Here is a 27,362-nt window from a genome sequence, read left to right on the forward strand (position 1 = left end):
CTTTGAGAAGCTAGACCATTGAAAAAGTGGCGCTTCAGTCAGTTTCGCATTCGGATTACTTCTTGATAAAGTGGATTGAAGTTTGTTTATAGTCTGTGTGGCCAGCTAAATAGGTTCGTTTACTCGGCGGACAGGTCAATAAGTGACCTCTGAATGATTACGACGTAGAGAACAGATCCGTACTCTTAATTAACATATGGCGTTCTTAATCTTAATTGTGACTTTTTAAAATGTTTTTTTTTTTTTTTAATCTTGCGTTTATTTAGAAGGCTCATTTGCCATTTGGCGTTACGGAGCCGGAGATATGTTTTTTTTTGTACAATTTATTTTACAATTCTTGTGATTCTTACAACTAGAGTTAGTTTGGGTAGCCGACATACACGCAACTGACTCGAGGTTAGAGATCACAAATATACAATAGGAATAGGAGGGGGTAGGGTTTTAAAATTATTGATTGCGATGTTGTTGCTTTGATTTGATGGTGGTTTTTGCATTGATCTGTAATGGAAGAGAAACATTAGTCTACACATGGTTCGAATAAAATCACGTCCCACATTCAACCCTTTGAACCATGGTCTCCGGGAGTCCGCTTTCTCATTGCCCGGAATCGAGCAATGAGGAGGGACTTATGCCATGGTGATGGTATAGGAGCGTTTCGATAAAGCACTCAATGCTTTTCGTATCCCTCTTAAGAGATACGCTGAGTGCTTAACCGGCTTCATCGACCGAACAGCCTCCAGAGAACTTAGACTGTCGGTGAAGATGAAGAAGTGCTCAGCAGGAAGTGTTGCAATATACTCCAGTGCATAGTATATAGCTGATAGTTCAGCAATGTATACTGAACATGGCTTCTGCAATTTGTAGGAGGCACTATGTAAATTGTTGTACAGACCGAAACCAGTGGATTCCTGAAATTTTGATCCATCTGTCAAAAATCTTCTTTCTACGCTTACATGCCCGAACTTGTTTGCAAATATTCTAGGTATCGTTATCAAGCAATGGGAATCAGATATTTTATGAATCTCCTGTTTCATGGTTGTATCAAAAACTACAGCGGAACTGAGGGAATCGGAGAAGTTATCACGATTGGTGTTAGCCGAAGAGAGGGCTACCTTCAATGTCATGTACCGGTAGTACACATTCGTAAAACGAGTTTGATGGTTACGTTCAAGCAGCTTCTCAAAATTCTCAATGACCAATGGGTTTAGTACCTCACAACGAATGAGAAAGCGGAGTGATAATTCCGCGAAACGATCGGTAAGAGGAAGTACTCCCGCAAGTACTTCTAGACTCATCGTATGAGTCGAGTTCATACAACCTAACGCGATGCGGAGACAGCGGTACTGAATCCGTTCAATTTTTAGCATGTGCGTCTTCGCCGCGGACTGAAAACAAAAACTACCATACTCCAAGACCGAAAGTATGGTTGTTCGATACAACCTAAGTAAATCTTCCGGGTGGGCTCCCCACCATGTACCGGTTATTGTACGCATGAAGTTAATTCTCTTTTGGCATTTTTGTGTCAGATACACAATGTGCTTCCCGAAAGTGCATTTGGAATCGAACCAGACCCCGAGGTATTTAGAAGACATACTGTGAGTGATTGTCTTACCCATGAGTTGAAGCGGGAACTTTGCCGGCTTATGTTTTTTTGAAAAGACAACCATCTCAGTTTTCTCCGGAGAGAATTCGATACCCAGCTTTAAAGCCCAAGTAGACAAATTGTCCAAAGTATCTTGTAATGGTCCTTGCAGATCAACCGCTGTTGGCCCCGAAACGGATACAACACAATCATCTGCAAGCTGTCTTAACGAGCAATTCTGCATGAGACATTCATCAATGTCTCTGACGTAAAAATTGTAAAGAAGGGGGCTTAAACATGAGCCCTGAGGGAGACCCATGTAGCTAATTCGTGAAGTTGCCGAGTCACCATGAGAAAAACTCATACGCTTCTCTGACAACAAATTGTACAAATAGTTGTTCAAAATTGGTGAAAGTCCACACTCGTGGAGTTTGTCGGATAAGACATCGACGCAAACTGAATCAAAAGCCCCCTTAATGTCCAAAAACACTGAGCCCATTTGCTCTTTATGAGAGAAGGTGAGTTGAATTTCTGAAGTAAGCAACGCAAGACAGTCGTTCGTTCCTTTGCCTCTCCGGAAACCGAATTGTGTATCTGACAACAAACCATTAGACTCAACCCATTCGTCGAGCCGATGAAGAAGAATCTTCTCCAACAGCTTCCGAAGACATGATAGCATCGCGATAGGACGATACGAATTACAATCGGACGCGGGTTTGCCAGGCTTTTGACTGGCTATGACTCGCACCTCCCTCCAATCATCTGGAACAATATTCATTTCCAAGAATTGATTGAATAGGTTCAATAAACGCCTCTTCGCGACGTCTGGGAGGTTTTTTAGCAAATTAAACCTGATTCTATCCATCCCTGGAGCAGAATTGTTACATGAAAGAAGAGCGAGTGAGAATTCAACCATCGAAAAGGGCCGATCCATGTCACTAGTGCTGTCAGCTGAAGTGACCCGAAGCATTCGCTTCACAGGAACGGAATCTGGGCAGACTTTCTTAGCGAAATCGAATATCCACCGTGGTGAACTTTCACGATCCTCGTTAACCGACGACGCGTTATGCATTCTTATACCGACGGACCAAAGTGTCTTCATTGAGGTCTCACGCGACAGACCCTGGACGAAGAGTCTCCAATAACCGCTTTTCTTCGCCTTGACCAGCTTCTTGAACTGGTCCTCAAGCGCAATATAACGCTTATGTAGTACGACCGAACCATGTTTTCGAAAATCCTTAAACGCTATGGATTTCTCGCGATAGAGCTGTGTACACTCGCCATCCCACCACGGACTGGATGGCTTCCTACGGACCGAAACTCCTGGCACCGGCCGGCGTTGTGCCTGGAGAGCGCTGTTAAGAATCAATTCGGACAAAAACTGGTACTCTTCCCGCGGTGGAAGTATGTCTACCGACTGTTCACCGACAACAATTGCCTCAGCATATTTGCCCCAGTCAATGTGCTTCGTGAGGTCATACGCGATGTCGACCGGAGGAGGCTGGTATGTTCCATTGGAGATTGATATTTCGATTGGCAAATGATCACTACCATGGGGATCCTGGACAACCCTCCACGTGCAGTCAAGGGATAGTGAGCTCGAACATATTGAAAGATCTAATCGGCTATCTTTCGTTGAAGGTGCCACTCGTGTAACTTCTCCAGTATTAAGAATTGTCATGTTGAAGTCGTCGCAGAGGTCGTATATCAGAGATGAACGGTTGTCGTCGTACAGTTCCCCAGCCTGTTCCATGCGAGTTGAAATATCCTAAGAGCAAACGTGGCTCGGGCATTACCGAGCAGATGTGTGGAAGATGCCTGCGAGATATCGCAGTTCCCGGCGGAAGATATATCGAGGCGATACTGAGGTCTTTTTCCTCGGATAGTCACCTGACATGCGACTGCTTCGGTGCCTGACATCGGTGCAAGATCGACTCTATAGAAGGAGTGCTGTTTTCTGATCCCTAACAGTACCCCTCCATGTCTATCTGCACGATCTCGGCGAATGATGTTAAATTCTGGAAAATGGAGGTTCACATCGGGTGTTAGCCATGTTTCGCACAAAGCAAAAACATCGCATTGTAATTTGTTAACTAAAAATTTAAAAATATCTAATTTGTGAAAGATGCTTCGACAGTTCCACTGTAGAACCGAAATCGTATTAACCTCGTTGACCTTGTTAGCCATCGAAGGATACGAATGTTTCAAGTAGGGGCATTTTGGAAGCCAGCTGCTTCAAAAGGGGTGTCAAAGAAGGGAGAACTGATTTAACCATGTTTGTCACATGGTCAGAAGCGTTGAAGAAGTTAAGGATGAAATCCACGATGCCAGCAAACGTGAACATTGGAGCATCCTGGGATTGATCTCGATGCCCAGCAGCTGACGGAGAAATTGAAAAAGTAGGAACATCAGGGATTTTAGATGTCCCCGGAAGGGGCGGAAAGTCCTGTTCTTCCTGGAGAAAGACTCTAGGAGCTGAACGTCTGGGCATAATTCCACTTACCTTCGATTTTGCCATGTTGGCTTGGGGAACACTGCGTGGGAGTTTTCGAGGTTTTTTCGAGGGTCTCTGGCTCTGTTTTCCTCGTTTCCTCGATGTCCCTTTGAAAACAAAGGACACCTTCGCCAACTTCAGAGTCAGAAGCTTGATCATCAATTGACAGAGACGAGTAAATGTTATCTGCTTCAACAGGCGAAGCGGCCTTTTTCAGCATCTCGGCGTAGCTTCGTCGAGAACGCTGCTGTAGAGACCGCTTCTGGTATTCTCGTCGCTGTATGTACGTAGGGCAAGCGGTGAGAGCATGCGGAGGGCCTTCGTTGCAATAAACGCATTTCGGCGCAGTCTTGCATGCACCGTCCTCATGTTTCTCCCCGCACGATGCACAGCGAGGTTTATTGCAGCAGTACTGAGCGGTATGGCCCAGCTGCTTGCAATTAACGCAGTTCATCACCCTCGGCACATACAGCCGAACAGGCAATCGAAGTTTGCCAATCACCACAAAATCAGGCAACGCAGACCCGGAAAAGGTAACGCAAAAGGAGTCAGAAGCCAAGTAGACCTTTTTTCTCTCCTCCTGCGACACCGAATGCATTTGCCTGCAATCCAGTATCGGGACAGGAGGAAGCGAACGGTTTTTGAACTGGCCGACGCCATGAAGTATATCTTCGGTGGTCATACTCCCTTCGGTGACCACGCCCGCGATCTCGATTGCCTGACTCGGCAAATACACTTTATATTCAAGCGTAAACAGCTGACAGGAAACAATCTCGTTAGCCTGCTTACGATCACCAACAGTGACCCTCAACTTGTTGGAACCGACCATGTCGATGGTGGTTACCGACGAGAAGCGCTTTTCCAGATCCTTACTGATCTGATTAATATTCAATCGTTTTCCTTTGGGTCGAAAGAAAACAACGTATGGCCCGTTAAAGTCGGGAGGGTAGGCCTTCTGGCGGGGGGTCGTACCAGTGTTGCTGATATCCATATTGCTCGGAACACCAGAACGCAATAAATTATCATCGGACTGGGTATACGATATACGACCCCGCCGTCTTCGCCTTCGTGCATTGCGGAAACTATTCCGCTGCAGCGAGGCACACAAAATTTTTAACGAACCTTATCACAAGTAGAGAGAAAACTAATACTAATAATACTGAAAAACACTACAGGGAGGGTAATTGAGAGAATCTAACTACTACCTACTAACTAACTAAAATAAAACTATCATAAAGTTATCGACTAGGATTGGAAAAGGGGGAAACAACGAGGGAAAAATTATAATACTCAACTTCTATTGACGACAGCTGCACAGCACCACAGTACGCACCAGATGAAAGCACGTGGCACGAACGGGACCAACCACAAGAGACGTATGTATTGGTCTTCGCACCAACCACTTGCAGCGAACGCTCCGTCTGGGCTGCGATGGCGGTTATGATCGGTGTCTGCTGCTTTCTGCTCGCACGATAGGTAGGGACAGCAGGGAGCGATGAAGCTTGGCTCGATGAACTGACGAGCGAAATGACGCTGATATACTTCGCGCACGTGATTTTTTTTTTAAGAAAACCACGAAAAACTTCTCACGGGTACTTAATAGCGTCGCTAAAAAGTCCCGCTTCTTAGTCTAGCTGAAGATCTTGGTCACTTCACACGGTAAAAAACCTAATACACGAGGGAAAAAACCGGCACAGGCGCAAGGTAGCTCGACAAAGAATGATTTTAAAATTGTTAACACCTTAGAAAACCTTATATACGGTTAATGGTTTCAAATCTTCATGATCATCAATTGTGGTAGTGAAGTCTAGTTCATAAACAAACACAAAAGTGTAATTTTAGTTGGAAGAAAATAGAACAAAAACGATTTTTCTCGACTATATTTTAACCGATTTACTTGGTGTTAAAATAGTAAATGTTTTTTATGTGAATTTTTGATTCACTATTTAAAATGTATTATTAATTTAACATTATATTCTAAATTGTTAAAGCGATGAAAAAAACGCGTTAGCAGTGATTGAGCCAGGCGTAACTGTAGACATCAGCATCTGTTTTGATGAATCGAGTTGAGCAATTAGTTAGTCTCAATCCCAGGGTGGCCACCGAAACGGGAAAAACGGGAAAAGCGGGAAAAAGACGGGAAATTGAAGTCACCGGGAAAAAAAGCGGGAAAAACCGGGAATTCAGGACATACACCGGGAAAAAATATTTTCGTTAAGCTACATTCAAAATTATTCAAAGTTTTTAATTAAGTAAAAGGAAAAGATTTAATCTTTGATGTTTATTACTCAGTCAAATGAACCGGTGCCAACGAAAGTGGTACATGTTACATTGAGTAAATTTTACAGGAGACGCATTTTTCCAAAAACCTCAAAAATAAAATTCGAATTTGCAATTTTCTGCAATTCAACGGTACCAACGTGTTATGACTGGTGTGCCTAAAAGTAGTAATGAGAAATATGCAAAGTTTCATGACAAATTTCAAGTTTGTTGGAACAAAATGCACATGTACCACTATTAATGGGAACAAAATGCAACAGAAACCGAAAATCGTTGTCAGTAAAAGTGGTACATGTTCATTTAAAAAATTATTTTAAACGACAGTAAACCATTTAGAAATTTAAAATAGAGTTAAAATCTGTTGCGGAAACATCTTTGTTGTTAAATTTTCTTTCCAATAAGCTGATTTTAGTGAGTAGAACTGTACATGTACCACTTTTCCTGGCAACGAAATTGCCATTGTGATATATACCAGAAATTAAAAAGTGCATATCTCCAGATTTAGTTGTCAAAAATCACTTTTTCTTCATTCCCTTACCAGATCTTTGCTAACAGAAGCCGTTGGTGTAAAAAACATAAAATCGACAAAAATGGTTTATGTACCACTTTTGCTGGCACCGGTTCTAAGAACTGAATTATTTGATTTTAGTATATGGTGTGTAAGAAGTAGCTACAAATATTAGGTAGATATTTTTTTTCCAAATCCAGTTTGTGTTGCACTAGATCATTTTTTAATCAATTTCGAGTGACATTTATCATAAATATTGTTTTATGGGGCAAGCATAGAATCGAATATCGAATTATTCATTCTTTTGAGTGAATGTATTAAACTTCAATTTATTCTTCAAGCTTGCATTTACATCAGGTACTTCTACTATTTTTTTTTGTAATTTTCTATTGCAAATTAATATGGTGATAAATATATATTTAAACACATGTTCAAAAGTTGTTTGGAATTGTATTTAAACAAAAATGTAGAGTTGCGATGGGATCCGAACCCAAAACAATTTTGAAAAGTTAGGAGCGATTGATAATGTGGTTATTACTATGTTGTTTAAATGCCGGCTGACACTAACTACATGGCCACGTAGCGCATAATTTCAGTGTTCCTGTTCATAGAGCATTTCGCATAACAAGTTGTTGGTAGGTAATTTAATGTATCTATTTGAAAGATTCGTTACGAATTATCAGTTGCTTCGATATAAAACTGTCCTCCGGTTTGATAAAAAAAATAAAATACCTAGCTATATTTAAAACACTAGCCCTGATTTTTTTCAAATTGAATAAAAACCGGGAAAATTTGACAAAATTTACCGGGAAAAGCGGGAAAAAACCGGGAATTCGAAAATTGAATTTCAGTGGCCACCTTGAATCCTGTTCTCAAAACTGTCACACTCCAGTATAAAAGGATAGTGTTCAACGTCAACAATTGCAAAGGAGAAATTTCATATAGTGGCCGTAAACATCACAGTTGACCCTTCTCTCGAACTGCCGCCAAAACACCTCGCGCTTCTTGAAAAAATCATGTTCCGCAGCAAGTCAAGCATCTAGCATCTTCTGCTTCTGGATCTCGCGCTGAACTTGAAGCTCCAGTTCCTAAATCCGTGCTTGCCTCAACTGTTCCTCCTTCCGCGCTTTCTTCATAGCGGCTAGCTTTTTACGCACTTCTATCTGCTTTACGAACGTATTCTCCTTGGCGAGTTGTCCCTTGCTTCTCAATTGAATCTGCATCGTAACCAACTCCCTATTCGGACCGTCCATCGCTCTTTCGTCTGGCCGTTATGCTATCATTGCCGTAATCTGAAAAAGTGACGTATATGCCATATAGCAACGATAGCAACCTACATGTATTTCTATTTTTCCGTTAAAGAGCTGAGTACTATTTGTTAACACCGTTTTCGGAAAATGGCGTATACGTCACTTTTTCAGATTACGGCAGACCAGCCACGACATTACAGATCGCAGCTACACCACTGAGAAATTGAAGTGCTGAATAACAGCTGGCCGTCCCGAGAAGTCCGCAAGACATGCGTTCAGCAAATTATTTACTATGTCTCACCAACGAAATGTCACAGTTACTGAGATACTTCATGGCGAATTCGGATGAACATTTACGGGAACAAAACCGATAAACGCTGATTTGCTAACAATTGTTTTTAACTAGTTTCGATAGAATTGGTCGCATCCGACATTGATATAGTAAATTATGTTAGTGATATTACATGATTACAAATTATTCAGAACATCACAAATTTATTCAATAGAATTAAATACAGACTTGAAATACATTACTTCTAGAGAATATTCATATGAACTGAAAAGAAAATTAGTTTAGTAAATCAAGTTTAATATCTTTCATATTAACGTACGTGTCGGCACTTGGTTTCCTGTACAATTGTTTGGTACGGCACGTCAAACACTTGAATCAACCCTGCGTTGCCGCAATCGGACAGCTTTTTCTGCACACATTCCCGTGACTTTTGCAAAACTCTGAAACAAAATCGTATCTTTGTAACGTAAGCGCGATTTGAGATTAACCCTCAATTAGTTTACCTGCACTCCAACTCGCCATAGTCCTGACGACTTTTTGCACCGGTTTCACTGACGAAGTTCTTCATGCACCGCTGTATGTAGCTGAAGTAGTTTTCGAAACAACTCGTTGGTCGCTCGTCACTGTCACTGTTGGCTGCATTCATAATTAATATTGTTAAGTACATTTTAGAATTTATCTTGAATGGCTACTTACCGAACAGAATAGCACCATTTCCCTGACAAACCAAGTCCACCACCTTGGGCAACAGGTACAGTGGAAAATCTGGAGCCTCGACGCGTTGAGCTCCCGGATCCATGCACAATTTGCTGAGCTCTTCCACCGGTTCCAGACATACTGACGTGGTATTTTTAATCAATGGACAATATTTGGCAAAGAACACCCCCCGTGTGTCAGAGTTCAGCCTTCGCCAGTCAGCAAGGAACTCTCCGTAATCTACGTTGGCGCCAAAACAGGCGGTCGTTTCGGAGACAGCCTCCATAACTTCGGCGTAGGTTACCGTCGATCTGCTATTCCGGATGCACGCATCCTCGAAGTGCTCCTTCAGTTGCTCTATGGCATTCCGTTCTTCGGAGGCGTTTAATTCGTTGGATTCCTCCGAAGTGGGTTTGCAATCATAGATGCCTTAAAAGTAGACGTTAAAAACACGTGATTGATTCTAGCCTTCAACAGATGACACTTACCGATTGACAACGCGGCAAAAACGAGTGGTGCCAAGTAAAATCGCATCTTAACTTATGATTGATAACTTAGCTCTAATGTGTAGCACTTCTCATTGAAAACTGATCGCTTGCTATAGTATTTACTATCGAACTGCACGTTTGATGATCATCGAATCTTTGTACACGGTGCATTTTCATATTTCCATTATCTCGATTAGAAATCTGCACGTGATCCTGAAAACGAATCGCCTCATGATCATGTGAATCTCTTTTCAGTCGGATTTAATTTAACACGATCTCCAAGCCAAGGGTTCATTCTCCCTGAATAAACAAACAAAGTAGGTCCGTCATAGAAGGTATGTTCACTCTAAAAATAAATTTTCGGTTGATCAGATAGCATCACCGATCTGTCTGTGCCATTCAGCTGGCAACTGAGCAAAGGTGATTATGGATCAGCGTACAACAATAAAAAACAGATATGTATGATGTAATAATAAAACCCATTCGAAGTGGTTTCTAAAACTCCTATATGTGAAAATCGCACACTCATGATGAATCATGAATCACTAAAAAATGAGTTCGCAATCGCAAGGAGACACTTGAAAGCGGACTGCAAAGCAATATCCCATATAGTAGGCGGCCATCGACTGTTGCCAAGCGATCTACTCAATGAAAAAGGCACCTGTTGCAAATGTGCTCCGATTCCGGTACAGTTTGTGATTCATACCCAAAATATACGTGATTATGCTCGCATCGTTCATAAAAATGGGGGGCTCTCTTCTTAGGCGTGTCTGTGGACGTCGCGAAGCGGAATTCATTCAAGCCCGCGCGACGATGACGTTGATTCCCATTGAAGAATGGCAAAGAATAGCGTTAAAAAAAATGGCAAAAAAGACCATAATTTACGCTTGGCCTACTGCGATGATCACGTTGTGGCATGTGCCGAAGGAACACCAAGAAATCTTTATGAAGATCGTATGGCATTTGACAACATGATGAAATACACTTCGAAGTGGTGTAGATGTGGTATTTCCCAAGCAGGACATTCTGCTGAATATGGCTTTGCGTTTTTAAGGTGATCGAGGTATCCAGAACGGAGGTAAACTAATGTGTCAAATGGATCAATCTGCTTCAAACTAATCCCATTGAACACCTGACTTTAATTTCTGATAGCAAATCAGGTTAAAGATTTCAGTAATTACCTGACCTTCACGAATGATACAAAAACAATGCCAACATGTCTATGAGAAACGGATGTCGCTTATTAGACACTACAGCATTGCATTTTTTTTAACATCCGAGCCCTTGTTGTTTTTTGTATAACACACGTGAGGCTTGTTTGTTTTTTATTGTTTTATATTCTAATACTTCTTATCCGTAGAAGTAATACACTCAATTCATTAATTAGTCAATTACTGCTTATTCATTTTAATGTAAAGTTCCATAGATATACATTTTCAATAAGACATCATCATGTCAATTGAAATAAATAATTACAAATACAAATAAAAACACATGTGAATTTTCTGTTGCCATTTTTTCACCTAAGTCAAATATCGACATGAAACCAACGTGTATTCCTCAAATTTCTTACCCTGCAGCCCACAAAATGATCTGCGGTAATTTTTGGCCATAATTGGGTGACCACGAAACAATTTTCTGAAGCATCCGATGATTCGGATCCCGAGCAAGAGCGACGACCTCGATAACAGAAATTGGTATGATTTAGCCTTGCATAAGAGGTAAAATATCAAAAAATTATATGCAGAATACTTGAGGCTTGGGTATTTCAATACCAAACGAATAATAATTGGTTATGCATTTGGTATTGAAATTCAATTTAATAATTTAATAATAGTATGTTACGGCTTAAGTATTGTACATATTAGTTTTTGATATTATTCCTTTGGTATTTTACCTCTTATGCAGGGCTAGTTCATAACAGAGTATAGTATCAATAACAGAATTAGGTATTATTGAGCCAATTTCTCCTGCTCGGGAGTGATAGTTGAAAGCTATTTCCACCATGTTTGGCCAAATACCTCTAAATATGTAAGATTTATAAAACTGGTGTCTTATACAATGTCGTTCAAGTAGTCAGAACCATCATGACTGAGGTAAGTTTAGTTTGGAATTCACCCCCTTGGTGGCGCTACTGTGTGATGAATTACTTGTTAGGTGGTATATCTCGCAAACTGTGGGATTTAGAATGTTGTCGTCTTCTACAAAGTTGTTCGGGAAGTAAAAACCATTGTGATGCAGGTAGGCTTATTTTGGAATTCAACCGCTTGGCGGCGCTACTGTATAAGGAATTATGTTTAGGTAAGATATCTCGGAATCTATTGGATTTAGAATGTTATCATCTTCTACAACGGTGTTCGGGGGGTAATATTCAATATGGAAGCAGAATTAGATTGGAATGAAACCGCTTGGCGGCGCTAGTGTATGAGAATTACTTGTAAGGTGAGATATCTTGCTATCTGTGAGATTTAGGAAGGTGTCGTTTTCTACAAAGTTGTTCCAGTGGCAATCTCCAATATGGAAGCAGAACTAGTTTGGAATTCATCATCTTGGCGGCGCTAGTAAGTGATGAATGGCTTGTTACGTGAGTTATATCGCAATCTGTTATATTTAGAAAATTGTTAGTCTACAAAGGTTGGTGAAAGTCTATATAGAAGCAGGTTAACTTGGCCGCCGCAGGCTTGGCGGCGCTAGTGTAGTGGAATACTTTTCAAGCTAAATAAATCGCAATCTGTAGAATTTAGAGAACTGTCATCTTCAAAAAAAAAGTTGTTCGGGTGATATAAGTCAAAATTGAAGCAGAATTATTTTGGAATTTTAACCACTTGGCGGCGCCAGTAGGGGAAGGTGGGTAGACTTGATCCCCGGGGAGACTTGATCACCCCCTGTTTTATCGAGAACTAAAGTAGTTTTGTTCTAGCATATTTTTTTTGTATAGATCCTCTAGACAAATGACCTTTATGTGGTGAGTTATTTTTTGAATTGACAACCTGATTTATTCTGCATGGCGGTTTGTATGTTTTGACCTTCCCAAAGATTTTTTTATTGGCTACGCGAAATTTGAACAACTTTTCATAAGAATGACCAAATGCTTTCGTTTTTTCACAGCACAAAGCCATAAATATGCTTAATGATCTGTACTAATTTAAATGTCAACACTCCATCAAAGTTTTAGGATATTTGGATTTGAAGTTATTACCTCAAAATTGAGACACTTGATCCTCCCTTAGTCGTCCATACAAAATCTTGGCGAACAAATTCAAAAAAATATAAATCTGTTCTCAGGCTTCTCATTATTTGTAGATTTGACAGATTTGATGGAAGGATGGCAGGAAGAATTATTTATTGCGTAGATATCATAGAAGGGGGATCAAGTCTCCCCAAATTTTAAAATTGCATGTGATGTCGAATTTAATAACAAAAATCGTTCATGAATACGCACAGCAATTCGAAAATTCCACGTATTTTGAAGGAAAAATGTTTTGAAAAATCTGAGGGCACCTTTCTAATTTTATCAAAGCAAATACTTGGAGAGGGATCAATTTCCCCCGAATATTTTAAAAGTCTATTTTTGACAGCACTCCAAAAAATCGATTGGGTATCAATAACAACAATAATTTAAGGACTGTCATACATCAGTAAAGTTAAATACTATATTTCTTAGAGGTCTGTGTGGAAATCGCGTATGTTTATTTATTTTTGGCTGTGATACATCGGAAATCAGAAAGGGGATCAAGTCTACCCAGTCTCCCCTATATGAGAAATTACTTGTTAGTTGTTCAGGTTGTAAACGTCAATATGGAAACAGGTTTAATTAGGAATTCAACCGCTTGGCCTTGGTGAGAAATGACTTGTTCAAATAAATATCTCGAATTGTTAGCATTTGGAAAGCTCTCGTCTTCAACAAAGATATTGTGGTAAAAGCACATAACATATAGGCATCTTCGCCATGGAATGTGGTCCTTCCATGATTTTGAAACGCTAGCGAACCTAGCGGTGGAAGTCAAACTTTACTGAACAACGTGCATAAGACAGAGCAGCATCGCATGCTTCGATGTCTCTTTCTTTCACCTTGGATATATGGGAGTGCCGTTCGTCGATTGTTGATACGCAAAGAGCCTACTTTGAAAATTGCAGTTTGTTCTATCATGCCTATCTGTTTTGTGGTAAAAGCCAATATAGAGACAGTTTGATTGGAAATTCAACCGCTTGGCAGTGCTAGTGTATATTACTTGCTAAGTTAGATATGTAGCAATCTGTGGAATTTACGAAGTTGTCAACTTTATCAAAATCGCTCAAGTGGTAGAAGCTAATATGGAAGCAGGCTTATTTTGGAATTCAACTGCTTGACGGCGCTAGTATATGAGGAATTACTATTAGGTTTAATATCTTACAATCGATGCTGGGTTATTAGACCGAAGGCCGTTATGCCGAATGGTCACTAGGCTGTACGGTCATTAGGCCGAATGAAAAGTTATTACTCGCTGGGACTCCCTCTGAGCTCCGCTACCAGCTGTGGCCCTCTGAACACTGTTTTAGGGTCGGCTCGGATACCGATCGGGAATGCAGAAGACACTATACTCACTATTCACAGTATTTATTCTTTGCTCTGGTACTTACAATAGTCTGTGTGTGTGTTTGTGTATGGTTAGGCCGGCCGGCGAAGGGCTGCGATGGGGAAAGATACGATGACGTTCGCTCATCCGAGATGGGGTCGAGCTTGCGAGGGTGCTTCGGCTTGATTGATGGGTTACCAGTCAGTGTTGATTGGGTTGCGGTTCCCACACGGTACATCAAAGTGAGTGGGCGACGCCGGAGACTACAAGCAGCGTGCTACTGGAGAGCGCTGCCGATGGGAAGGTGGCACTATCGTCTGAACGCCTATGGTGATTGCAGACACTGCGCCCGAAGGGGGTGGCAAGCGGGTAAATCGCAGTCAGTCCAGGTTGTTCGTCGGGTCTCGTGCTCTACACGTGCCCTGGGATCGCCGTGCCTCAAATATCGACTTTTCCGCCCGAAGCGAGCTATTCCGGAGCTTTGGCGAGTAAAACCAATGGGTCCTGATTCCTTGTTACAAAACTCTTCTTCTACTTTCTTTCTTTTCCACTATATTTAACTTTTAACTCTTCTCAAGAAACTTGCACTGTACGTCTAGTGACTTTGCTGGTCAACGTGGAAAAGAACGAAGCTCTTCAAAAGGACTATGTTCGGACCCCCCTTTTCCTATTTTCAATAGAAAATATCCCTTTTCATTTTCCACTCTTTCCATATCGTATCAATATTTCCCTTCAGCTCCTTCATTCATTGTGAGAGTTTTTTGTAAAGTGTATGTGAATTGTAGGTATATATTTGATTTAGCCGTTTACAGAACATGTTTTTAGGAAATACATTTATTAATAAATTGGCGATATCATATATTTAGATTATTCCTAGTCAGTGGCGTAGCCAGAAAATTTTCCTGGGGGGGTTTTCTGAACAGTTTTTTTATTTCGAGAAAAAAAATTCTTCTAAAAATGTTGTCTCTGGGGGGGGGTTTATGCCCAAAACCACCCCCGTGGCTACGCCACTGTTCCTAGTCAACAATTATGCTTATCGGAGCATCCTATTAATTATGGATCATCAATTAGAATCAAATAAGAATCATTAATTTATTGTTTCGAAATATCTCATTGTATTGAATGCATTCATACCGAGCAGTAGTATGACATTGAGTTGCTATTCTGCTTGATTGAGTTCTCGCTCCACTCTCTTGCTGCTTAGGCCTTTCTCTTAAGGTGAAACTACCTAAACGGTAACAAAGTAAGAAGTGAAAAGTGAGAAGTGATTAATGAGAGGGGTGAAACGAGTAGTAAAAAGGAAGGAAGAGGAAGAAGGAAAATGAAAGAATGATGAAGACAGTAGGAAGAAGGAACCAGTAAAAAGGAATAAGAAAGATGGAAGAAGAAGGAAGAAAGAAAAAAGAAGAAAGAATGAATTATGAGGAAGGAGGAAGAAGAACAAATATTAAAGAAGAAAGACTTAAGAAGGAAAAAATAAGAAAAAAGAAAGAATGATGAAGAAAGAAGAAGGAAGAAGGAAGAAAAAGGAAGTAGAAAAAAGGATGAAGTGTGAGAAGGAAGAAAAAAGAAGAAAAAGAAAAAAAGAAGAAGGTAGAGGGAAGAATGAAGAATGAAGAAGGAAGAAAGATGGAACAAGAAAGAAAAATTGACGAAGGAAAAGAAGAAAGAATGAAGAAGGAAAATGGAAGAATGATTAAGTAAGACAAAACAAAAAAAGGAAGATGGAAGAAAAAAGTACGAAGAATGAAGATAGAAGAAAGAAGAAATAAGAAGAAAGATGGAATCAGGAAGAAGGAAGAAAAAAGAAGGAATAAAGAAGAAGGAAGATGGAATAAGGAAAGAGTGAACAGTGAGAAGGAAGATGGTAAATTGAAAAGAATGAAGGAAGAAGAAAGAAGAAAAAATGGAAGAAGGGTGACGAAGCAAGGGAGAAAGAAGAAGAAAAAGCACACGTCGTCTTTCGCACTTATCACTTCTTACTTCTCATTCGGGCTAATGACCGTTTGGCCTAATGAAGATGCAATCAGTGGGATTTAGGAAGATACCGGCTTCTATAAAATTGCTGAACTTATAAGATTAGATGTCTCGCAATATATATTCCGTTTCCTTCAATTTTTTTCTGAGGAGCGAAATTCCAAAACATTTTATTGTTTTAAATGTTAATATATATTTCCCATGATGTGATATCCGACTGGTTCACATATAATGATTAGATTATCAATTGATCTTCAGACGAAAACTGAACTGATTTCTTCCGGTTGGGAAGACTCCTCTTATAGGGTGATCCATACCTTGAAATTGTCTTACATACACAGTATTTACGTAGGCCAGTATTTGCCGGTCATCGGTCGCATTGGTCGATCCTTAAAACTATCCTATCGATTCTGCCAGCATTACATCGTTACAGTCGATTGACAATCGTAAGATTTGGAATGTGAGGATCTGTTTTCATGCTTCAGGAATGAACTCATCAAATGATCTTTGATTTGAACTCGTCGAGTAAACATTAAAGTATTATTAATCTTCTATTCGATCATTTTTACTGGAAGAACTGCATAAAAACTGCAACTTTCTATATCTTACATACTTAAACACACTCAACCCCAGAGATACAACCCTAAACGGATAAATTCCAGAATAGCTTCCAGGATGATTGTTTTGATAATTCGAACAACTTCATAAAATAAGAAAACTATCAGAGTGATGCAGATTTAATGAAATCAAGATGATGGAAATTTAAAATCAAATATGGGATTACCAAACACAACCTAAATTCTAACAACTATCTACTCTGAAGTGTAGTTCCTTACAGCCAAACAATTGTACAGAAGACTGCAAGATTCTAAATCTTATGGGTTTGGAGATATCTATACTAACTGATATTGATGTTGTTGTTGATGATGATGATGATGATGATACTTCATATACTAGCGCCGTCAAGCAGTTGAATTCCAAACCAAATTTGCCTCCATGTTGATTTTCAAACTTGCCTTTATCACAGTAGTCCTTACTGCCTGAACAATTTTGCAGAAGCTGGTAATTTCCAAAACCTTACAGATTTAGATATATCCAAGTGAATTTGTATTACTATTACACTAGCACCACAGAGCGGTTGAATTCTAAACGAATCTGCCTTCCATTACGATGGTTTTGACCATCAGCTTTGTAGAAGACGGCAATTTTCTATGTTTCACAGATTTCGAGATATTATCTTAACTGATATTCTATGTACACTAGCGCAACCTATCAGTCGAATTCCGAACTAAATTAGCCTCCGTTACGATGGTTTTGACCACCTGAAAAACTTTGTAGAAGACAATCACCCATATTCTTGTTTACGTACGAACGTGCTTTTGAACAAAAGTTGAAGCGCATTCCCGTTTACGCCAGCAAAATCAAATGGAGAAACGGTTCCAACGAATCGCATTCGTTCGAATGTATCGTTCGTCCGTAAACAAGAATAAGGGTGAATAGCTTTCTGAATCCTAAAGACAAAAAAATACAATGCGCGCGTGGTCGTGTTATAAAAGTTGGCGCGCATTCTGAAAGGTTAATTTGCAGTTCAAGAAAGCAAAGAATACGTAGACGTAAATCATTCGATTATCAAAGAAATTCTCAAGGTAATTTTGAGGAATTTTTGAAAGAAATTCAAAGGAACTTCTTGGGAAAATTTGGATGGATATCTCAAAGAAATTCGAAAGAACTTCCCGAGAACACTCGAAGGAATTACCCGAAGAAATGTGGAGGAAATTCTGATGAATATCCCGAGGAAATTTGGAGGCGTTTCCCGAGGAAATTTAGACCAATTTACTGAGGAAATTCGAAGGATTGTTTGTTTGAAGTTCGGAAGAATTGCTCGAGGAAGTTCGGAGGTATTTACTGAGAATTTTGTGATGAAAGTTGGAAGATTTTCTTGAGGAAACTCGTAGTTTCTCCAGAAAATTTGGAAGTTTTTCCCGAGAAAGTTTGAAATTATTTCTCAACATTTTCTAGATGATTTTCAAAAGAATTGCAAACGAATTTCCCGAAGAAATTCGGACAAATTTCCCGAGGAAATTCAGAGGAATTTTCTGATGAAATTTGGAGTAGTTTTCCGAGGTATCTCGGATGAAATTCATTACCATCAATTTGTCTATTAAATCCGAAATAAGTTTCTCTAGGAAAATCCTCCGGAAGAAACTCTTCCAAATTTCCTCTATAAATCCTTCCAAACTTTCTGCGGAAAAAATCCTGGAATTTCTCGGGACATTCATCCAAACTTTCCCAGAATATTCTTCCGAATTTCTTAGGGAAATCCTCCGAGTTTCCTTGAGAAAGCCCTTCAAACGTCCAAGGGAAATTCCTCAATTTTTTTCGGGAAATTTACCCAAATTTCCTCTGGTATTTCTGAATTTTCTCGAGAAATACATCCATATTTTATCGATTCTTTTTTACTTTCCTCGGAAAATTCCTCTAATTTTTTCCTCATTTCTTTGAATTTCCTCGAAAAATTCTTTGGGGTTTCCTCTGTAAATTCCGGCCTCGAATTTCCTCGGAAAATTCCTCAGAACAGAATTGTCCTTATTCTGCGTCTCGTATGAGAATAGTCAAATTCGACGTGAGACGGCTGTGTAATTTAAATGAATGGTATCGACAATTGTCACTGTTTCACGAAACGCCTCACCTCATACGTGATGTAGAATAAACACAAATGTTTCCGAGGTAATTGCTCTGAAAAATGTTCCCAAAGGGATTAGGAAGAATTTTCGAGAAAATTCGGTAGTATTTTCCGAGAAAATTTGGAAGAAGAAAATTCGAGGCAATTGAGCAGAATTAAGCGTAATTTTTCGAGAAAATGCGGAAGAATTTTTCAAGGAAACCCTGAAGATTTTTTCGAGAAAGTTTATAAGGATTTCCCGAGGAGCTTCGGAAAAATTTCCCGAGAAGCTTCGGAAAAATCTCCCGAGGAAATTTGGAATAATTTCTCGAGGAAATTTGGAACAATTGCCCGAGGAAATTTCGAAGAATTTCCCGAGGAAATTTCGAAGAATTTACCGAGCAAATTTGGAAGAATTTCCCGAGGAAATTTGGAAGAATTTCCCAAGGAAATTTGGAAGAATTTCCCGAGGAAATTTGGAAGAATTTCCCGAGGAAATTTGGAAGAATTTCCCGAGGAAATTTGGAAGAATTTCCCGAGGAAATTTGGAAGAATTTCCCGAGGAAATTTGGAAGAATTTCCCGAGGAAATTTGGAAGAATTTCCCGAGGAAATTTGGAAGAATTTCCCAAGGAAATTCGGAAGAATTTCCCAAGGAAATTCGGAAGAATTTACCAAGGAAATTCGGAAGAATTTACCAAGGAAATTCGGAAGAATTTACCAAGGAAATTCGTAAGAATTTCCCAAGGAAATTTGGAAGAATTTCCCAAGGAAATTCGGAAGAATTTCCAAAGGAAATTCGGAAAAATTTCCCAAGGAAATTTGGAAGAGTTTCCCAAGGAAATTCGGAAGAGTTTCCCAATGAAATTCGGAAGAGTTTCCTAAGGAAATTCGGAAGAGTTTCCCAAGGAAATTCGGAAGAGTTTCCCAAGGAAATTCAGAAGAGTTTCTCGAGGAAATTTGGAAGAATTTCCCGAGGAAATTTGGAAGAATTTCCCGAGGAAATTTGGAAGAATTTCCCGAGGAAATTTGGAAGAATTTCCCGAGGAAATTTAGAATAATTTCCCTAGGAAATTTGGCAGAATTTCCCGAGGAAATTGGGAAGAATTTCCCGAGGAAATTTGGAAGAATTTCCCGACGAAATTTGGAAGAATTTCCCAACCTAATTCGGAAGAATTTCCCAACGAAATTCATAAGAATTTCCCAAGAAAATTCAGAAGAATTTCCCGAGGAAATTTGGAAGAATTTTCCAACGTCAACAAGAATTGGAAATATTTTCCAAGGTAGAAAGAAATTCCCAAGGAAAGAGCTCCCCGAAGCTATATAGGAAAAAAATCTGAGTGAATTTAGAAGAATTTTCCAATGAAATTCGGAAGAACTTCCCAAGAAAAGATTTTTCCAGAAAACTCAGAAGAACTAATTTTCTGAAGAAATTCGGAAGAATTTCTATGATTATTCCTTTAGTTCGGAAACATTTCTGGATGAAAATTAAAAGAATTTTCAAAACATTTTTACTTGAAAATTCAGATGAAATTTCTTTTGGGAATATTGAAGATATTTTCCTGAAATTTCATTTGGAAATTAAAATTAATTTCCCAAGAAAATCCAGTTTAAATTCTATCACGGCGAATTTCCATTGACAATTCCGAAAATTGAGGATCTGATGTCGAATGCGTATAATGACTTAAACGGTCTTCTGTGCTAAACTTCGTAAAGCCTTGAGAACAGCATAATATTTTGTCCGGCTCTGAGCCTTCAGTGCGACGAGTTCTAAAAAAAAATCAGCTCACAAAATAATGTTGTCTCCTAAATCCGTCTCTACGTCTACCCACGGGTGCGAATCTTCTAGCGCCAAATTTCGTAGTGAGGTAAACATGACCCCAACCCTAACCTTCAGTATCAATTGCTAGGCGATAAGACGCAAAAATATTTCGAAAATGGTCAAAAAAGTAGATCACTGAAATCGACATATCACGGAAGGCCCACGAAACCGTCGCAATCTGGTTCAGACGTTCTGTGACTATGGAAGCTAAATTCCTACGCTCGCTGTTGATGCTGTTGGCGATGGCAATTGGTATTACCGCCAAAACAGGTGAGATAGCAAAAGATGAGCCCCACCTGGATCCGCTGGAGTTCTCGTACCTGACGCTGTGGAAATATACACTGGCCGAGTGTGAAGCACGAGGAATCAATGGATCGACCATCACCAGCTCGTGGATCGGGGTTAGACGATGTCTTCGCACCAAGCTGGATGTGATCGCGTTCAACATGGATTCGATGCGGTTAAACGTCGACAACCAGAAGGCCATTCTGGAGAAGTACATATCTGTTGACAAAGCCGTATTAGTTTGTTGGTATAAACGCTTCTTCTGCCTTCTTGTAGACACTGTCCAAATCTACGAAAAGCAAGTAGCTGCTTCGGTCCGTTCATGAAAAATGTCAAGGCTTGCGTTCAAGACGATAATTACGAGATATTCGTGGCAATGCGAAACTGGATCACGGGTGTTTTGGAGCACATCTGCGATGATAACGGGGCACAGATTAGTGAGATCATTGGGGATGCACTTTCAATCAAATAGGTCAACGATCATTTATCATTGTAGAATACGATCGCGTGAAGCACGAAAAATGTACAACCGAATTAGGGCAGTACGTTTTTGAATGTGCCGCTCAGAACATCATCGATAAGCAGTACAGCAATCGGAAATCGCTTTCGGAGGAAGACTGCAGGTAAACAGTTTTGGTGACTCATAATCGTATTCATAGATAGCTACATAAAAGTATTTTTCAGAATGATCGAGCGCGCCAAGGATTGCCTTTTGGTGAAACTGAAAGACTGCTCTGTATTTTCGGCAGCCGCCCAGCTCTTCTACGATCACTTCATCCGGATAACATCCTGCGCCCCCGTCGTCGATGATGGAAATTGATTTCAAATAAACCTAAGTTTGTTTTCAACCCCTGTCGAATGGAGTTCATTCAAGATCGAAAGAGAAACATTCCTCGCATAGCATTCGGCACTCGATTACCTATATCGACGAATGATGTAAACAGTACAAGCTAAGCTCAATTGGACATGGATGTGAAGTACATGAAAAGAGACCATTTCCCTTGTTTTTGCTGCTACAGCACTCTTCTAAAGATGCTAAACGTTTTCAATCTACGACACATTGTTTATTTACTGTTTTGTGGGTTTTTGTGTACATTTTCAGCGAACACGAGTAAAGAGATTGAAGGTGTAGTTTGGCATGAGTAGTATAATATATTTCCAGCTATGTGCTAAATTTAGGACGCCAGCGCGCCCCTCCGCTAAATAATCTTCGACTTCTAATTTGGTCGCTTATAATTAGATTCTGATCGGACGAATAATTGGGTTGGGATTCTTTAGCTGCGAGTGGGTCTGATGGGATCTACTGCACCATCGGTCTAAGAGGGGACATGGCTAGGGATATCTTTAACATCAGGACTACGGCAGACCAATAGATTCGTTTACATTGTCTTCTAGTGGAACGTCCCCTACTTGGTTGAGCCATTTCCAGCATTGGGCTGATTGCTTGGTGATGTACCTCGTCTCCGTACCATGATCGGTGATCGTTTGGGGGACTTTGCTAAGACAATGCCATTTTCGCCTTCGGGCGAGGGAGATGATCCTCCGCCAGTTGCCGAATTACGCCTGGATGCGGACAATCGAACCATGGTGTCAAGATGACGGAATCTGGAGAAAGTGTCGTGACATTAGAATTTTTCAACAAAATTTATTGAACTTACCTCAATGGCATATCGTTCTTGGGACCGTCATCAGAGTTTGCAAACAGGAAAGCCAACGGCCAACTGATCCAGGATGCAGATCCTGGAGTTCTGGAAACCAAACAACCGTTAGTCAACTTTGCTATGAATAGTCAAATCATTGAATATTCTTACTTCGGGGACTGAACCGTCACCACCGTTCCGTCGGTGGACGGTGTTGTGGCTTCAGCTGACAGTCGTGGCGTTTGCGCCTTGTTGATCGCCGGATTGTAGATCTTTGGATCGCTCACCATGCGAACGAAGAACGAGCGTTTCTGGGCCAAGGTGTGTGTCTTGCGGCGATCGACGATCTCCGTTACCTCGTCGGCCTGTTCCTTCTCGAGGATTTCTGCAGCGAAGTCGGTGATTACATCCCAGGCGAAATCTGAAGGTAGTGAAAACATAAAGTTCAAAATTCTTTGACCAAACAGCTGGATGTGATGTCAACACAGATAAACGTGATGACACACGTAGCTAGATTCTGGAAAAAATGAATTTAAAAAAATCTAGTACCTATTCCTAAAGAAATATTAAAAACAAAAATAAGTAAGAATAATATTTTTGTATTTGAACATTTTAAGACATAATTTGGGCTGAACAACATATTTTGCTAAAAAGAAAACATTTCAGAATGAATTAATCATCACCCCAAAACGACAGGCCCATTTATTATCTGCCAAAAGTTAAGCGGTGTTTTGCTGATGCGTTGGGAACTATTTCTTACCACCTAATTTGGTATGTCAAACAAGGCCAACAATGTCGAAAAAGGCTTTTTTATTTATTTTCAAATTTCAAATAAAACAATGTTTCTTTCGACTTCTGAGTCGCAAAAAGTTCTGATGTGTTCAGAATGAAGTTTCGTCGTTCCCTGAAAGAAAATCGAATATTCATTGTAGGACCTAATTGTGTGACCTCAAAGTGATCTTTTCAATATTTTAATAAATATCACAGCTTAACAACTGTGCGGTTTCTAAGCCAAGTTACGATTTTTGCCATTGTATATAACGAGGCAGGGAAGTCGAGAAAGTTTTCATCTCGAACATTTCCTAGATCGGACCCGGAATCAAACCAGCCGCCTTCAGCATGGCCTTGTGTTGTAATCGCTCATCTACTGTACGGCCAAGATTCATCAGTTCTGAAAGTAATCGAGGAAGTCCGAATGGAATATTCCGAGGAAATCAGAATGGAATTTCCCGAGTAAATCCGAATGAAATTTCCCGAGGAAATCCGAATGGAATTTCCCGAGGAAATCTTAAAGGAATTTCCCGAGGAAATCCGGAGGAATTTCCCGATGAAATCCTAAGGAATTTCCCGAGGAAATCCGAAGGAATTTCCCGAGGAAATCCGAAGGAATCTCCCGAGGAAATTCGAATGCAATTTCCCGAGGAAATTCGAATGCAATTTCCCGAGGAAATCAGAATGGAATTTCCCGAGGAAATCCGAATGGAATTTCCCGAAGAAATCCGAATGGAATTTCCTGAGGAAATCCGAATGAAATTTCCCGAGGAAATCCGAATGGAATTTCCCGAGGAAATCCGAATGGAATTTCCCGAGGAAATCCGAATGGAATTTCCTGAAATCGAATGGAATTTCGAGGAAATCCGAATGGAATTTCCTGTGGAAATCCGAATGGAATTTCCTGAGGAAATCCGAATGGAATTTTTTTCGAGGAAATCCGAATGGAATTTCCCGAGGAAATCCGAATGGAATTTCCCGAGGAAATCCGAATGGAATTTCCCGAGGAAATCCGAATGGAATTTCCCGAGGAAATCCGAATGGAATTTCCCGAGGAAATCCGAATGGAATTTCCCGAGGAAATCCGAATGGAATTTCCCGAGGAAATCCGAATGGAATTTCCCGAGGAAATCCGAAGGAATTTCCCGAGGAAATCCGAATGGAATTTCCCGAGGAAATCCGAATGGAATTTCCCGAAAAAATCCGAAATGAATTTCCCGAGGAAATCCAAATGGAATTTCCCGAAAAAATCCGAATGGAATTTCCCGAGGAAATCCGAATGAAATTTACCGAGGAAATCCGAATGAAATTTACCGAGGAAATCCGAATGGAATTTACCGAGGAAATCAGGAAGATTTTCCCAAGGAAATCAGGAGGATTTTCCCAAGGAAATCAGGAGGATTTTCCCAAGGAAATCTGGAGGAATTTCCCGAGGAAATTCGGAGGAATTTCCCGAGAAATTGGGAAGGATTTTCCCAAGGAAATGGGAAGGATTTTCCCAAGGAAATGGGAAGGATTTTCCCAAGGAAATGGGAAGGAATTTCCCAGAATTGGTCATCTACTGTTTGCCAGGTATAATTACATGCACGGATAAAGGCAATAGCGGATGTAATTCTTTCTTTCAGTTAGATGTTTGCCCGGATTACGACAATGGTGGATGTGATCCCTTTTTACAAAATACGCGCTTGCTAGGATTAAAGCAATGGTGAGTGTAGTCCCTTCTTTGAAAGAAGGCGCTTGCCCGGCTTAAGGCAATGGTGAATGTGATCCCTTCTTTGAAAGCATGCGCTTGCCCAGATAAGGGAAGTGGTAAACGTGATCCCTTCTTTAAAAGTAGGCGTTTGCCGGGATTAAAGCAAAGGTGGATATGGTCCCTTCAAAAAAGGCGCTTGTTCGGATTAAGGAAATGGTGGATGTCATTCTTTCTTTAAAAGTAGGCGCTTGCTCAAGTTAGCACAATGGTGGATACGGCCTGAATTAACGCAATGGTGGATGTGATCCCTTCTTTAAAAATAGGCGTTTACCAGGATTAAAGCAATGGTGGATATGATCCCTTCTTCAAAAGAAGGCGCTTGTCCGGATTAAGGCAATGGTGGATGTAATTCCTTCTTTAAAAAAAGCGCATGCCCGGATTAAGGCAATTGTGTGTGAGATCCCTTCTTTGAAAATATACATTTGCCAGGGTTTCAGCAATGGTGGATATAATCCATTCTTTTAAAAGTAGGCGCTTGTCCTGATTAAGCCAATAGTGGATGTAATTCTTTCTTTAAAAGAAGGCGCTTGCTCGGGTTAAGGCAATGGTGAATGTGATCCCTTCTTTAAAAGCAGGCGCTTGCACGGATTAAGTCAGTGATAGATCTAATCATTTTTTTTCTTTAAATTAGGCGTTTGCCGGGATTAATGTAATGGAAGATGTGATTCCTTCTTTAAAAGTAGGTGCTTGCCCGGATTTACGCAATGGTGGATGTGATCCTTACTTTAAAAACATGCGTTTGCCAGAAATGAAGAAATGTTAAATATGATCCATTTTTTAAAGAGGGCGTTTACTCCGATTAGGACAAGGATAGATATAATTTCTTCAATGAAAGCAAGTAGCTGTGATTCAATTTTTTAAATGAAGTCTGCGTCTGGAATGCGGTTTCTGCGCCTCATGATATCCATTCGTGAACATTTTGTTTTGTGTTAGACAAATATGAATGTAATTTTTTGATAAATAGTATGTTAAATAATCCCTTTTATGAAAATTAATTATACCGAAAATCCCTTCATTAGTAAATAATTCCAAATCCCCGTTATGTAAAATTATCTTCTTTATATAATTCTTTTCTATTATTAGCCAACAATAATAATCGAAATTTCCAGTTTTACTATTTCTGAGGAATGGTACATTCTGGCAAACTACATTCTGGCAAATGGTCTATTCTGGGGAATCGCTTTCTGGTAAAAATAATTTTGGCAAATTGTTTCTGGTAAATGTCATAAAATCCTTACATTAAGATCATAAGTCATACTCCCCCCACGTCTCTTTCTATTGTCCGGGTTGTCGTGATTTTCAGTTCTTGAATCATCACTCTTCGCCGTTTGAGAGGACAGTTTCTTCTCAAAGATCCAATCTCACGCCGATCGAGAAAATCTTGGGGATCTTGATAAATCCGCTACTTGCAAAAGCTTGATGTTTTTGATGAGATGCGTTCGTCACGCCATCCGTTGTAAGAATCACCTCTTGTCCTGACTTGCCTTAAATTCGTTTATTTTTCAATTTTTGTATAGTACAGTATTTTAAAAACATTTCAAGTGGTTGGCCACAAGACCCTTCAACTTTAGTCTCTTTTTTAAGGTTATTTTCAATAAAATTTCAAAAGATTATCTAGCTTGATTTACCATATCATCCTTTAGGAGGAATTGATTATTTCAGAAATTTGATAACCTAACTACTATGTACACTAATATTTACAATAAAAATTTGATAACCTAGATTGGAACTAGCGCCCTAATTGGAGCCTGATCCGAATGCAAGCAACGGACCCTAAACTTTTCTTTACACTCACCAAAGCGTTCATGTAAGGTTTTTATTCCGGCCAGACGGTGGACCTCGGATGTTCTTGTCCTGGGAGGGTGTTGAGGATCATCCTCAGGAATTTGTTTTGGACCCGTTGAAGTTTGAGGTGGTGGGTTTTAGCGCAGCTCTCCCAGACCGGCATGCCATATTCGATCACAGGGAGGATGATTTGCTTGTAGACAGCAAGCTTATTTTTCAGGGACAATGACGACCGGCGGTTGATCAAAGGGTACAGTAGTTTCAACAAGACGTTACACTTTGTCACCGTTTTGTCAACCTGCTGCCTGAAAATAAGCTTGCTGTCGAGGGTCAAGCCAAGGTAGTCGGCCTCATTGGCCCATTCCACAGTCGTGCCATTGAGGATGATTTTACAGTCCCCAGGCGGAACAAGTTTAGGGGATTTGGAGTGGGGGAAAATGATGACCTGGGTCTTCGCCGCGTTGATACAGATCTTCCAGCTGGTGAGGTACTCTGTCAGGGCATCCAGGCCTCGTTGGAGTT

General features: G+C 40.2%; 4 protein-coding genes across 10 annotated transcripts in view; 2 read left to right on the forward strand and 2 right to left on the reverse strand.

The window, feature by feature from the left end:
• Positions 1–27,362, forward strand: part of LOC134217922 (uncharacterized) — a 200,068-nt gene that overhangs the window by 98,093 nt on the left and 74,613 nt on the right. The window lies entirely within an intron of this gene.
• LOC134217927 (uncharacterized) lies at positions 85–21,739 on the forward strand. The gene is made up of 5 exons (XM_062696774.1): positions 85–113; positions 20,695–21,102; positions 21,168–21,328; positions 21,388–21,514; positions 21,576–21,739. Exons 2-5 carry the CDS (start codon positions 20,807–20,809, stop codon positions 21,709–21,711), a joined length of 720 nt encoding a protein of 239 aa, XP_062552758.1. The 5' UTR covers positions 85–113; positions 20,695–20,806; the 3' UTR covers positions 21,712–21,739.
• LOC134217926 (uncharacterized) lies at positions 8,590–9,730 on the reverse strand. The gene is made up of 5 exons (XM_062696773.1): positions 9,591–9,730; positions 9,103–9,531; positions 8,910–9,042; positions 8,726–8,846; positions 8,590–8,670 (listed from the first exon to the last, which is right to left on the reverse strand). Exons 1-5 carry the CDS (start codon positions 9,634–9,636, stop codon positions 8,662–8,664), a joined length of 738 nt encoding a protein of 245 aa, XP_062552757.1. The 5' UTR covers positions 9,637–9,730; the 3' UTR covers positions 8,590–8,661.
• The window catches only part of LOC134217920 (aromatic-L-amino-acid decarboxylase), a 35,621-nt gene continuing 30,279 nt past the window's right edge, over positions 22,021–27,362 (reverse strand). For all 6 annotated transcript variants that reach the window (XM_062696766.1, XM_062696763.1, XM_062696765.1 and 3 more), the window contains 3 exons: positions 22,703–22,952; positions 22,550–22,639; positions 22,021–22,496 (listed from right to left, as the gene is read on the reverse strand). In XM_062696766.1, coding sequence (XP_062552750.1) covers positions 22,298–22,496; positions 22,550–22,639; positions 22,703–22,952 — 539 coding nt within the window. In that variant the 3' untranslated portion in view covers positions 22,021–22,297. The remainder of the gene's footprint in view (positions 22,497–22,549; positions 22,640–22,702; positions 22,953–27,362) is intronic.

Source organism: Armigeres subalbatus, chromosome 2 (genome assembly GCF_024139115.2).
Source record: "Armigeres subalbatus isolate Guangzhou_Male chromosome 2, GZ_Asu_2, whole genome shotgun sequence".
NCBI lineage: Eukaryota > Metazoa > Arthropoda > Insecta > Diptera > Culicidae > Armigeres > Armigeres subalbatus.